Source organism: Caretta caretta, chromosome 13 (genome assembly GCF_965140235.1).
Source record: "Caretta caretta isolate rCarCar2 chromosome 13, rCarCar1.hap1, whole genome shotgun sequence".
Lineage (NCBI taxonomy): Eukaryota > Metazoa > Chordata > Testudines > Cheloniidae > Caretta > Caretta caretta.
Genome location: NC_134218.1, coordinates 35,455,440 through 35,469,941, shown reverse-complemented (window position 1 = coordinate 35,469,941; position 14,502 = coordinate 35,455,440). Strand labels below are relative to the sequence as shown.

The 14,502-nt window shown below is 43.1% G+C and overlaps 1 protein-coding gene across 1 annotated transcript; it reads left to right on the top strand.

Annotated features, from left to right (window-relative positions):
- The first annotated feature begins 13,276 nt into the window (after positions 1-13,276).
- On the top strand, positions 13,277-14,272 carry LOC125622517 (olfactory receptor 10A7-like). The gene has a single exon (XM_048820604.1). It carries the CDS (start codon positions 13,277-13,279, stop codon positions 14,270-14,272), a length of 996 nt encoding a protein of 331 aa, XP_048676561.1.
- Positions 14,273-14,502: the final 230 nt, after the last annotated feature.

The following is a 14,502-nucleotide window of genomic DNA, read 5'->3' as shown; positions in this document are numbered from 1 at the left end:
CTTTTAAAATACTACTCTCCCTTTTTTTCCTCCCACAGCTGCAAATGTTTCTACGCTCCCCCTATCATCTCTGCCCCAGAGGCTAGCACAGATTAGAAGGTGAAAAAAACGCACTAGCAATGATGTTCTCAGACCTCATGCAGACCTCCCACACTGAAAGAGCTCAGCAGAATGCGAGGAGGCAAACAATGGCAGAGTCCAGGAAAGCGTTAAATGAATGCAATGAGAAGAGGGAGGAGCATGATGAGAGGAGGCAAGATGCAATGCTGAGCCTAATGGGGGAGCAAACTGACATGCTCAGGTGTCTGGTGGAGCTGCAGGAAAGGCAGCAGGAGCACAGACCGCCGCTGCAGCCACTGTATAACTGCCTGCCCTTCTTCCCAAGTTCCATATCCTCCATATCAAGAATGCAGTGTGTGGGGTGGGGGGGAGGCTACAGGCACCCAGCCACTCCACCCCAGAGGATTGCCCAAGCAACAGAAGGCTGGCATTCAGTAAGTTTTGAACTGTACTGTGGCCTTGTCCTTCCCTCCTCCCCTCATCCACCACCCCACCCAGTGCTTCCCTCCTCACCCACCCTTCCCAGGCTACCTTGCGAGTTTTCCCCCTATTTGTGTGATGAATTAATAAAGAATGCATGATTTTGAAACAATAATGACTTTACTGCCTCTGAAAGCAGTGATCGAAGGGGGGAGGTCGGCTGGCTTACAGGGAAGTAGAGTTAACCAAGGGGGTGGGTTTTCATCAAGGAGAAACAAACAGAACTGTCACACCATAGCCTGGCCAGTCATGAAACTGGTTTTCAAAGCTTCTCTGATGTGCAGGGCACCCAGCTGTGCTCTTCTGGTGTCTGGCTGTGCATAATCAGCTGCCAGGCGATTTGCCTCAACCTGCCACCCCGCCATAAACATTTCCCCCTTACTCTCACAGATATTGTGGAGCACACAGCAAGCAGCAGTAACAATGGGAATATTGGTTTCACTGAGGTCTAACCTAGTCAGTAAACTGCACCAGCATGCTTTTAAACATCCAAATGCACATTCTACCACCATTCTGCACTTGCTCAGCTTATAGTTGAACTGCTCCCTACTACTGTCCAGGGTGCCTGTGTAGAGCTTCATGAGCCATGGCATTAAGGGGTAGTCTGGGTCCCCAAGGATAACTATAGGCATTTCAACATCCCCAACGGTAATTTTCTAGTCTGGGAAGTAAGTTCCTTCCTGCAGCTGTTCAAACAGACCAGAGTTCCTGAAGATGCGAGTGTCATGCACCTTTCCTGGCCATCCCACATTCATGTCTATGAAACATCCCTTGTGATCCACCAGTGCTTGCAGCACCATTGAAAAGTACCCCTTGAGGTTTACGTACTGGCTGCCAAGGTGGTCCAGTCCCAAGATAGGGATATGCATTCCATCTATCACCCTACCACAGTTAGGGAACCCCATTGCAGCAAAGCCGTCCACTATGACCTGCACATTTCCCAGAGTCACTACTCTTGATAGCAGCATTGGCCACTTGATCACAGCAGCCCCCACAGTAGATTTACCCACTCCAAATTGATTCCTGACTGACCAGTAGCTGTCTGGCATTGCAAACTTTCAGAGGACTATCGCCACTTGCTTGTGAACTGTGAAGGCTGCTCTCATCTTGGTATTCTTGCACTTCAGGGCAGGAGAAAGCAAGTCACAAAGTTCCATGAAAGTGCCCTTACGCATGCAAAAGTTTCGCAGCCACTGGGAATCATTACAGACCTGCAACACTATGCGGTCCCACCGGTCTGTGCTTGTTTCCAGGGCCCAGAATCTGTGTCCACGGCATGAACCTGCCCCATCACCACCATGATGTCCAAATTGCCAGGGCCCATGCTTTGAGAGCAGTCTGTGCCCATGTCCCCATCACTATCATGATTGAGCTGTCGTCGCCTCCTTGCCTGCTTTTGCAGGTTCTGCATATACTTCAGGATAATGCGCAAGGTGTTTACAATGCTCACAACAGCAGCGGTGAGCTGAGCGGGCTCCATGCTTGCCGTGGTATGGCGTCTGCAGGAGAGCAGAGTTGCAGGGGAAGCGGAGGAGGACGACAGTTAGCACCGCACACATTTCCTGAGGAAGAACACATGTAGCCGGGAGCCCATGACAGACAACATGGAGAAATTCGCTATTGAGACAAGAGCAGGAGAGCAGAGTTGCAGTGGAAGTGGTGGATGACGACGGGATGCCACGAGAATAGATATTTATAAAGAACGACGAGAGGACCTGCGAGGTGGATTCATGGCACCAGGAGAGCAGGAAAGCAGAGTTGCAGCAGAAGCGGTGGTTGGATGACAACGGTTAGAAGTCCTACTGCACCGTCTGCTGAAAGCAGTATGGTGTCTGCACAGAAAAAAGGCGTGAAACGATTGTCTGCCATTGCTTTCACGGAGCGAGGGGCAACTAACGACATGTACGCAAAACCACCCACGACAATGTTTTTGCCCCATGAGGCACTGGGAGCTCAACCCAGAAAACCAATGGGCAGCAGAGACTGCAGGAACTGTGGGATAGCTACCCACAATGCAATGCTCCAAAAGTCGACACTAGCCAGGGTACTGTGGACACACTCTGCCGACTTAATGCGCTTAGTGGGACACGCACAATCGACTGTATAAAATCGCTTCCTAAAAATTGACTTCTACAAATTCGACCTAATTTTGTAGTGTAGACATACCCTTAGTATCCTCGTAAAGTCAGCCAGATGCTATTACCGTGCTTCGTCAACAATAAACTGGCCTGGTACCTTTGTACCTTAATGGATCTTGTGGTCATTGGGCAATTTGCTCAAGGTCTGCTGTGTTGGCTGTGTGCGCAGAGCTGGGACAGCACACAGGGAGAACACACACAGCCAAACATCTGACCACACTGACCATCCACTGATGTCAATAAGAATTCTGCATACAAAATAGCAACTCCAGGGTAGCAGATCTGGAAGTTTCCGACATCTCTGAAAGCAGAGTGTGACAATATGAGGCTCAATTCTCATCTAATGTAAACTGGCATTACTACTTTGATGTCAGTTTAGCTACAATGACTGATACCAGTTGCGTATCTGGCCCATTGATTCCAATAGAGTGAAGTTGACTGATGACAGCAGAGGATCTGACGAGAGCTGGTTGGAATCTTTTTTAGATAAATAGTTTATTCACACACAAAAATGAAGTTTTGAGTTGACCAAAATTATTCCTGAATTTGGCTCGAATTTGTCAAATAATTTGGGGGGGGGGGAATTAGAAAAACCTGAAACTTTTCGTTTTGACATTGTCACATGAAACATTTTCACTTTTCTATACACGGCATTTTCTTTTGAGATTTAGCTAGATTTATTGAAAAACAATTAAACAGTGTAAAAAACCCCCACCCAAGGATTAAACAGAATAAAATGAAAAGTTTCTGGCTGTATGAGACATTTTGTGTGACCTCTAATTATTTTATTTTCAGTTCGTTGTTTCAGTGGGAAAAACTGGAAAAAAAAATATGTTTTGGGTTGACCTGAAATGAATTTTTCTTTTTTGGATTCGTCATTTTGGCCACTGAACTGAAGCATCAGTTATTCTCTCGGCTCTCAAACTGACCACCAATTTGTTACCTTCTTTATTAGTTAGAGAGGAGTCTTGCTGTAGTCCAGGAATGTTGCCTACTGGTTAGAGCAGGGAAGAGCCATAATGTCTAGGTTTTTCTCTCCTCCTTGCTGCAGTTGTAAACCTGGACAAAACATTTGGTGGCAAAAAATGTCAAAGGGGTGTCAGTGAGTTCAGCAATGACAAGGCTCTTGCAAATGTCCATGTGTAACATCAAGTGGGTGTTTATGTGTAAAATAACACTGGGTAACTGTGTGTCTCACAGAAACTTTGCACACCCTTCCAGTGTCAGTTTGTGGATAGACGCTCCATTTGCAAACACAACCAGCATCTAAAGTATAGCCAAAGAAATCCTGTGATGAAATATGATGGTTGGTGGCTGGAGTCTACAATGAGCTAAGCAGTCTTTACTGACAGAGGAGCAGACTTTCATCTGGATTGTTCAGCAGCTTGTAAGACCTGCCTGATTTTTATATCTCAAAAATAACTGGAGATGCACACACAGAGCTACTTAGTATTGCTGTCTGCTTTAATGCCTGCTACTCCCCGTCTGTTTCTAAGGACTGGGAATTTCAAAGGAGCCTACTGCACTAGGACCCAGATATCTGTTGTTCTGAAATTTATAGGACCTTCAGGACTGTCTATAGTTGAAAACTGACCAGACATGTGTTACAGCTGTCACCTTGGCTCACTCCAGGGACTGAACCAAGGACCTCCATAATTTAAAACCATAAGCACCCATAGTTTGAGTGAAAGAGCCAGGGATTTCTATCTGAGGCTCATAAACTCTGCAGATTGGGCACAGGTGGGTATTCAAAAAATGCAATGGGTTTTAGGTGAAAAGATGCTTCTGAAAATCCCACAAGATGCCTAAATACCTTTAAAAATCTGGCCCAATTTGCCTAACGTCCATTGAAATAATTGGGAGCTAGGCACCCAGGCAATTCTGATAATCCCACGATGCACCCACTGCATCTGTAGTCACTCAGATTCTTTAAAATCTGGTGCTAAGTGGCTAAGGCTAAATTATCAAAGTATTTAGACATCTAAAGATGAAGATAGGTGCTGAGTGAGATTTTCAGTGCGAGTTAATTGCCTCGGGGACTGATTTGCAAACATATCTAAGTGCCTAATGTCCATTAAAATCGATGAGTTTTTGGTGCTTCCACAAATCCCACTAGTTAGACACCTTTAAAAATCTGGTCCTGAATCTGTTGCTTGGCCACTTTTGAAAATTTTCCCCTAACTGTCTTAGATCCTAACCTTTGATTAACATTGCTGATTAGAGGCAGTTGAAAAATTGTGGTGGGAAAAAAATCATAACTTTTCATGAAAAAATTTTGTTGAAATATTGAAAACCTGACCAGCTCCCCTTGTCATTCCCCTCTTCCCCATTACAAATGTCATAACAGCCTCATTGATATTAAAAATAACTGATAAAGAAAGATATCAATGATAGCACAAATTCCTCAATCATGTAATGAAAATCATACTATTGAAGTCCACAGGATTCTATATAGCTTCTTATAATACACTCCTCACTCCAATATCCAAGCACCTTCCAGGAGAGCATGAAGCCACAAGGAGACATGGCATGTGCATCATGGGAGTCTACAGGAGAGCGACACAAATGATTAAGATTTAGGAAAACCTGACCTGTGAAGAAAGGTTAACAAATGGGCATGTTTAGTCTTGAGAGAAGAAGACTAAGGGGGCAGGAACTGATAACAGTCTTCTAATATGTTAAGGGCTGTTATAAAGAGGATGGGGAACAATTGTTCTCCATGTCCACTGAAGGCAGAACAAATAGTAATGGACTTATCTGCAGCAAGGGAGATTTAGGGTAGATATTAGGATAGACTTTCTAACTCTCAGGGTAGTTAAGCTCTGGAATAGGCTTCCAGTGGAGGTTGCGGAATCCATGTCACTGGAGGTTTTGAAGACCAGGTTGGACAAATACCAGCCAGGGATGATGTAGGTTTACTTGGTCCTACCTCCAGAAAAGCGGTTGGACTTGATAACTTCTCATGGTCCCCAATATTAAGTGTGCACATACAAATTTGCATTGGCTTAAATAAATCAGATTGAATCACCTTTAATCAAAGAAGTGAAACTTTACATGGAAACCAGGCCTTATGCTGATGTAAAGCCAGTGATTTCAGACCCTTGATTTGGTGGATCAGGTCTTAAATTTTCCAGAAAAAAGAAATAGAGTGGGCGGGAAAGCCCATGTAATTATGAAACAATTTTCCATCAATAAAAATCATTTAATAAGGAACAACTATGATAATTCCCTCTCTTCTCACATAAAGGGTATATCTATGGAACAGTCAAACCTTTTGGTTCTTTTCTGTAACTTTTCAGAAAGTTCCTCTGCCCTTCCCAATCCCAATTAGAGCAATCATGTCTCCACAGGGGATCGTATTTTTGATTTAATTAATTATGCTGCTTAATCATCATTTAATGACAGTGGAATGATTGGAGCTGATTGCAGCATCCTCTACAAATCAGGTCTTTAAGGAGTAGTAAGTTACTACTGGCCCTTATGAAATGCATTAAATATTAGTGGTTTGATGAGCCTTCATCTCTCCTCAGAATCAAGGAGAAAATCTGTAAGGCTGATAAATTCTGCAGGATGAGAATGTAATTTTTTGACCTGAAAAATAGTCTGTTGAAATTTCTATACTTTAAACAAAAACCTCAAGAAAGGATGGAGCTGAGAAATACTGAGCATTTGAAAAGAAAGATTACTAAGTATCATATGTTCACGGGACATTTTACAGAGAGGTAATAATATCACTTAATTGCTTTTTTTTCCTCACTCTTTTGATTCAATGCAGTTATATTGTAGTGTTTTTTATATTCCACATATAAAAAGATAACCCCACATTTATCTATAGCTATAGGTACATATTATTATAGATGACTATATTTAACTATAGCTATGCATAGTTCTACATATCTATAGCAATCTATAATTTTTAAACAATGTATTTTCTTGTCTTCACTGTCAGGTGGAACATATTTAATTGTAGTTAATAAAAAGGCTTTTGGATACTTAAGAGAAAATACAAAGATTATTAGTATTAGTATTTTATTTTATTATTTATTATTATTTGGTATTTTCAGGATAGAGACACAGTCTGTTAATAGCTATTTTTTTGTAAATTATGCTAAATTAAAACCAGTGGAGCTACACCCGATTTACTCAAGTTATAGCAAGTGAAATCGAATGATCTTTGCAGCAGAGAGCTGAATCTGGCTCTAAATCCATTGAGTTCAAAAGCGTGACTCTGAATTTGCCCCAGGTGAGCTGAGATCAGAATTTAGCCACAAAGCCTGATTAGAATGAATTACTTTGGTTCCCCTTGAAAACATGACAGCTTCATCTTGCATTAATTGCTAAGGTTACCTAAGTATTTTAATATTCCCTCTAGTGGTTTATATGTATGATAGGGAATTTCACAGATTACAAGATTAACATTATTTAGTTATCTACAGCAATTGGCAAGAGTTGAAGGAGACTATAGAGCTGATTGCAACTCAGAATTTCCTTTTTGTGTAAAATATTCAAAGGTTGACATCTGTTTCCAGATTGGAACAAATCCAAATATTTTCTAAATGTCCAGTTACAACATCAATTCCAAAACAATTAAATTTAAAAAATGTTGTTCAGGCTTTGTTTCAAAATGAATGTTTTCTTTTGACATTTGTTTTCTTTTTCATGCTCATATTATATTTATTATCTCGTGAGATGCAGATGCGGAGTCATGCACAAAATATCAGACAATGTCATGTTCAGGTCATGTCATGATATGATATGATACAATAGTTAAAATATTCTATTACAAGTAGCTGAAAGCCCAGGTTCTTGGACAGGTGTAATTCACAAACTCACAATGACTGAAAAATGTATTAATTTAGATGGAATATATTGGCCAAAGGTGTTATCATCACCCAGACACAGCCCAACATTAAAGTGTTCAACAAGGTTTGGGGTTTGGTACACAGAGACCTCAGCCTGCTTAGGACCATGGCAAATACACCATTAAAAAAAACCTTTTTCTTAAAGATGCAGAGAAGAAGGGAAAACAGATAATGCATTTGAAATGTAGTGTATTAAGTCAGGCTTTCATTTTAACAACATCCCTCTTTCCCTTTCCCTTTAGCTGGAGAGAGTTTGTAGAAGAAAAAATCCCTTGTCTGACCATTTCTTAGATGGTATCAAAGGCCTTGTCTACACTACAGGGGAAAGTCGATCTAAGATATGCAATTTGAGTTATATGAATTGCGTAACTCAAGTCGACATAGCTTAGATCTAGTTACCGTGGGGTACACACTATGCTATGTTGATGGGAGATGCTTTCCCGTCGACTCCCCTTACTCTTCTCATTCTGTTGAAGTACAGGTGTGGACGGGGAGCAATCTGTAGTCTATTTAGTGGGTCTTCACTAGACCTGCTAAATCAACCGCCGATTCATCCCCCAGTAAGTGTAGACAAGGCCAAAGGCAGTAATAACTCTCCTTTTGGGTAAAAGAGAAGAAGCTAGTTGAGAGGAGCTGGAGGTGTTGTTGGTTGTGCTGTTGTTAAAGTCTAGTACCATTTCAGCTCTGGTGGTGTTTGGGCTTTAGCTGGAGCTGGTACGGGTGCCATTGTCATCTGGGTCCCTCTCTCTGGCCTGGTCTGATTAGAAAATACCTTAGGATTAGGACAAAAAAGACCTGAGGTCCCAGATGATGGTGATGGTGGCAGCCATGGCGGTGAAGTTCGCTCCAGTAGTCTCTGTCTGTTTTCTTTATTTTCCCCCCAAAGTCTGTTTCTTTAATTATAGCCCATCCCCTCATTAGCAGACCCTGAATCCCACTGATGATTCAACCTGGTGATATTCTAAAAAAAAAGTTCTGTTCTGAAACAGCCTTGTAACTATTTCCATTGCTTCGCAATGACTCTATCAACATTCTAGGCTTCAGAGTGAAGTTTGGGGTTATTGTTTGTGCCAATTATGTTGTTGGGTGGATGGTTCTGTTCCTTTGTGTGGTTGTTGGGTTATGCTGAAGGGTTGTATTGATTTGTGTTGGCGAATGAGGAGTGTGTACTGTGGTAAGGGGTTACAAATGTTAGAGGGTATTGCGTGTGCTGGTTGTGTTGTTGTTTGGGTCGTTGTGTTGATTTGTGTCTGGGGTGATCTGTTGGGAGAGTTCTGTGGATTTGCACAAGTGGCAGTGAGGATCTGTGCAGTCTCCCTCATGCAACCCATGAAATTGTTGCATGCAGATTAGCTGTAAAGTAAGGGTGGTAATTGGCTGAATGACTTCTAATATCACAATGGTCTAGGCTCTTGGTATGGCGTAGATACATGCCTTACTGTATTGTACACTACACCGGTGTGATTTGTATAGTCAAAATGGCTGAAAACTTAAAAATTGGATGATACCAGACAACAAAACCCAGTGATGATTCAACCTGGTGGTGTTCTGAACAAAAAGCTCTCAGCCATCCTTCTGGCTCTTTCATCACTTTTTACTGACTCCACAGACATCATAGACTTCAGAGTGAGAACTCTGGAATTGCATTTTATTTTATTTTATTAAAACAAACACATAAAGGGTACCTTCTATTTACTACAGATTGAAACAGTCTGACACTTCGACATTTTCAACAAGAAAATAAGATAAAGGCCCAGATGTTTAAAGATATTTAGATGCTTAGTGGGATTTTCAAAAGAACCTATGCTCCTAAAAGCCATTGAATTCAATGGGTCTCAGGCATTCAGATATTTTTTAAAAATCGCACTAAGTGCCTCCTTTAAAAATCTAGCCCAGCCTTTCAAAACATCAAACCGCTTCATTGCAACACAATCAGGAGACCCTTTGATCTAGACCAGTGGCAGTGGTGCAAGTAGAATTCATTTCTTACCAGTACGCTGCACCAGCTAAGGGGGGGATGTGACCTCCCCACGTGACCACCCACATGACTCCTCATGTGACCCCACCCACCCCCCACTCACATCAATATCGCACATGTCATCATGTGTCAACATTGTCTCTAGTGCCCTACATTGCTGGTGTAGGTCTTCTTCAGGTATAGTGAGGAGTTTTGGAATATCATACAACATCCCAAATATACTGCTGTGCTCCTTGAGCTGCATGAAACGTTCTTTAGCTGACTGTATTGCATAATCTAGCACCTGGTTAAAGAACTGAATTTTGTTTGGGGTCTCTTACGGGATTATCCCGTGCCTCGTAATCAAAATGTCTTCTTCTTCGGTGACTCTTGTATTCTCGAATGGGTGGGAAAATAGCTTCTGTGTGAAGCTCCTCTGCCAACTTCTGTGCACTCTTCAGAATGTTTTGAAATCCCTCATCTGACCGGTAAGACTGTAGGTATGACTTTGCTTTGTGCATTGCTCCGGATATATCAAGGTCAACACCTTGGAGTCTCTTGCTTACATCTATTTCAAACAGTATGTCATGCCACAACACTAAGCCACACAGAAATTTGAAGTTATGTATGTTTCCAGTGATTCCATTTTCCTCTGCTACTGTTCTCCCATGGACAGTTCCTGTCATAGCATTATCCTCCATAATGGCAACTATGGCATCATCTATCTTCCCAATTTGGTGTTTGATAGGCTTAACCCCCCTTCCCCCACTTGACTTTCCCATCGTGTGGCACTCAGTGGTTTCAGTGTCAGAGAGGATGTTCCCAGATGTTGCTTCAAAATTTGCCATAGATGAGTTGATGCAGAGAAAAGCACATAGATGCTTTGAATTACATTAAAAAATTTAGCAGCCTCACTAGAACCTGATGCTGCATCACTGACCACCAAGTTCAATGAATGAGAACTGCATGGGACAAAAAAAACTCAAGGGTTTAACCTTGGATCCGTGTCTACACTCCTCTGTTCTTTCCTCTCATGTTGGCACCATTATTGTAGCCCTGACCTCTTGTGTCAGCTATCGCAATTCCCGTATCTTCCAGCTTTTTAAGAAGCACATTTGTCATACCAGCTTCTGTAGTATCATCAGTGTCAATAAATTCTAGAAAATGCTCTCTGACAGTCACCATTGCAGGGGCATTTTCACTAGGTTCTGTTGTTGTTACAAAACACACCATTAAAGTCATTTGTTCCGTATGGCTGATGTCAGGTGTGCAGTCCAGAATAACAGAGTAATATCTTAATGACTTCAGATCTGCCACAATCTTCTGTTTGACTTTTGTTGCCAGTCACTGTACAATCTCATTTTGAATTGTTTTTCCAAGGTAGTGGTGTGTGTACATTTCTTGGGTGGTGACTCTTCTTAGATGCTCCGGGAGTACAGCATCAAATTCAGCCATCAGCTCCACAATTTTAAGGAAGTTTCCATTGTTTGGCACATATAGCTGATCTGAAGTGCCACGCAGTGCTAGGTTTTGGGTAGCAAGCATTCTCACAATGGCAATGAGCCTTTTCAGAACATTTTGCCAGTAAAGAGACTCTGATGCAATCAGTCTTCTCTTGATGTTGATCACCTATGGTGGCCTTTAACCTTAGTCTCATCTCAAGCTCTTTCCACCTATGGAATGCTCTCATGGCCATCATGAACTCCAAGGTTTGCTGCCTTCTCATGGCATGCCAGATTTCTAGCCAGATTTTTCCAGTCCTTTGTTCCTGTAGAACCCAATGTGGCTGGAACATTAGATTGGAAGAGTTTGCAACAAAAACGGTATGCAGCATTCTGGGTTTTTGAGTACATAAGCCACGACCTCTCCACTCTGTCACCATTGGGGATTTCACGCCAGTAATGTGTTGGATGGAAACTTCTGTTTTCATTGTCTTTGGGGAACATGAAGTTTTTCACTTGCTGTGGCCCATGCAGTACAAGGAAGTCCCTCAGGCTACTGCTCAAGTGGTTCCACAGTCCTGGATCATCTAGACTTAAGGAACTAAACTCAGCAGCAGCTGTTTCTTGGGCCTCCACCACACTCTTCTCTGATCTACACTTTTCTTCAGGAATGTGCATGGTTACATCCATTTGAGAAGGAGATATGGATGCTGCAGTAGCTGCCAGGTCACCTGCACTCTAACTGGAAGATCAGGCATCTCCTCACCACTAATATCCTCACTGGGGCCGGAAGGCTCACCGTGAACATTTTTGTGTCTGTATCTCAGGAGAACTCCATCCTGCTTAGATAGAAAAGCTTCCTTTGCTTTCTTCCTTTTTCTGAATGCTGCCCCAGAGGGGCGTTGTCTTCTTTCACTCATGACTGCTGTTCTGTGCCAGCGATAGTGGCTCTCAACACTCAGTTGAAGGGGACAAATAAGCAGGCTGGTAGCAGGGCCTGAGTGAGGGAAGATATCAGCATCTTAAGGGCCTAACTGGCTCCTACTTCTTCAGTTGACAGCCTGTTCTCCTCAAGTGGGTTCAGGGAAGCAGCAGGAAACAGGCAGCTCCCTGAGAAGCTGGAGTTAATCAGTCCAGGCTCCTGGGGGTGCTAGAGAGGTACATAAGAGGCTCCTCCTCCTCCTCTCTCTCCCTGCAGCTCCTGCTGCTTTCTGTTATTCCTTCTCACCTTTTCTCCTGCCTGCCTGTTATGTCTCTTGTGCCCTCCTTCCTCCAGCACAGCTCTCCACCATCTCTGTGCATCTAGAGCAGAGAGAATACATACGCACCAGCAACAGACACAATTTTCTACACTCTGGGTCCTAGTGGTGCCCCCTCCCCCCCAGTCTGGCACCTGAGGCAGCCGCCTCAGTTCGCCTCATGGTAAGGCCAGCCCTGTTTAGCAGTAACACAAGGCCTGTATCCTGTAAGACAGCGGCTTCAGCACTGAGCATAAGGCTTGAGGGCCTATGAACTTTGACACAGAAAAATGGCCCAACAGTCACCCTCCTTTCACACTCTATGTTCAATTCCCCAAAATTTAGGGAAGTTTGTCCATAACAACACCAGCCAATCACAGGAACATGAGCTAACACCAGCTTTTGGATATTTTAGGGTAAAGCATCCACAGATGTCTGACCGCAAGAGTTCCATGGCAATGAATTGACGTATATGATAATAAGTTGAGATCATTAATATGCTAACCTATAGGGGAAGGGCACTTCAGCATTAGTAGGGTGAGGAAATACAAATGAGGAAGAGGGGAGAAACCCTACTGAATATGCATTAAACATAGTAGCGTTGTATCCCAATCTCTGGGCAGGACGAAAGAGAGATGTGGCCCTTGGGTGGTGCTGGGATGATGGCCACTGGTGATGATGAAGAAGTAATGGTGATGAGGAAGACAATGGCTAACATTTCAGGTTGTTCTGCAAGCGATAGTGTGAGTATATGGATGTTCAGATGGACATTCTGTATTATCTCTATCTACCTGCCTGGGTTACAGTGTTTGTGACTTTGCTAAATGTATTAATAAACTGTTGTAAATATAGAAGGCTTCCTATAGTGTGCGTGTTGCAACTGTGCACATCAGGGTTCCCAAATGAACAGTAATTTTAATAATACTGGGCCTGATCTTGGGGCAAGAACCTTTCAAACCTCAGAGTGATAGCTGGGAATTCTTAAGGAATCAATGTAATTATTATACAATTCATAGATTGGGCTACAGATTAAAACTCCTCCACACCTCCCAGAATTTTCATGATTTTGTTTTGTGATTTGGGACCAATTTTAATCTAGATGGACAGAGCAGCAGACGGAAATCAGACAGCCCTTGCAGAGTTCATCTTGATGGGATTTGGGGATCTTCATGAGATGCAGATCCTTCTCTTTGTGCTATTTCTAGCTGTCTACATCATGACATTAGCTGGCAACATCCTCATATTGGCCATCATCTCATACAGCCGGAGCCTGCACACCCCGATGTACTTCTTCCTGGGAAATTTCTCCTTCCTCGAGATCTGGTACACCGCTTCTACCACCCCCAAGATGCTAAGAACTTTACTTACTGCACACGAAGCAATCTCCTTCTTTGGCTGCATTACCCAGTTTTATTTCTTCAGTTCCATGGCTATCACTGAGTGTTTTCTCCTGGCGGTGATGTCTTATGACCGGTATGTAGCCATCTGCAGCCCACTCCGTTACATGGCCATCATGAACTCCAAGGTTTGCCTGCAGATGGCAGCAGGTTCTTGGATAAGTGGGTTCCTGACTCCCATACTAACCATTGTCTTGACCTTCAGGTTGCCATTCTGTGCCTCCAATGAAATCGACCATTTCTTCTGCGACCTAGCACCGGTCATAAAGCTCTCCTGTGCTGATGCCCATGTGGCCAAGACAACCACATTCATCATGGCCTCTGTTGTGACCATGGTCCCATTTCTGCTGACTGTAGTATCCTATGCCAACATCCTGTCCACCATTCTCAGGGTCCCTTCTACCATGGGGAAACAGAAAGCCTTCTCCACCTGCTCCTCCCATCTCATCGTGGTGACCTTGTTCTATGGGACCTTGGGCATTATTTATGCGGTTCCTACGGCCAGCCAGTCTCCAGGCCTAAATAAAATGTTTTCCCTGCTGTACACGGTGATTACCCCTATGGTTAACCCCATTATATACAGTCTGAGAAACAAGGAGGTCAAAGAAGCTCTGAGGAAAATTATAAGTAAAAGGCCTAATTGGCTGTCTCCATTAGTAACTGGAGGCCAAGTGAGGGTTCATCAAGAAGACCCATAATAAACCCAATTCAGTGATCACCATTAAAATGTCAACAAGTACCATGCAGTTACCACAAGCCTGAATCTAAAGGCAGTTGATTTGCTCTCATTCCTTATGCAAATGAAAACCCCTTTGACTTCTGTGAAATTTTGTGTGATCAAAGACCTAGCCATAACTCAGCGTAGACCACAGATTTTGGCCCATAGTTATGTCTAGAGCCAGCTGGAAACTGGGGTTATTTTTCCCCC

What these genes read in the sequence shown, in the direction of transcription:
- LOC125622517 (XM_048820604.1), top strand. Translation starts at nt 13,277, where the DNA reads ATGGACAGAGCAGCAGACGGAAATCAGACAGCCCTTGCAGAGTTCATC.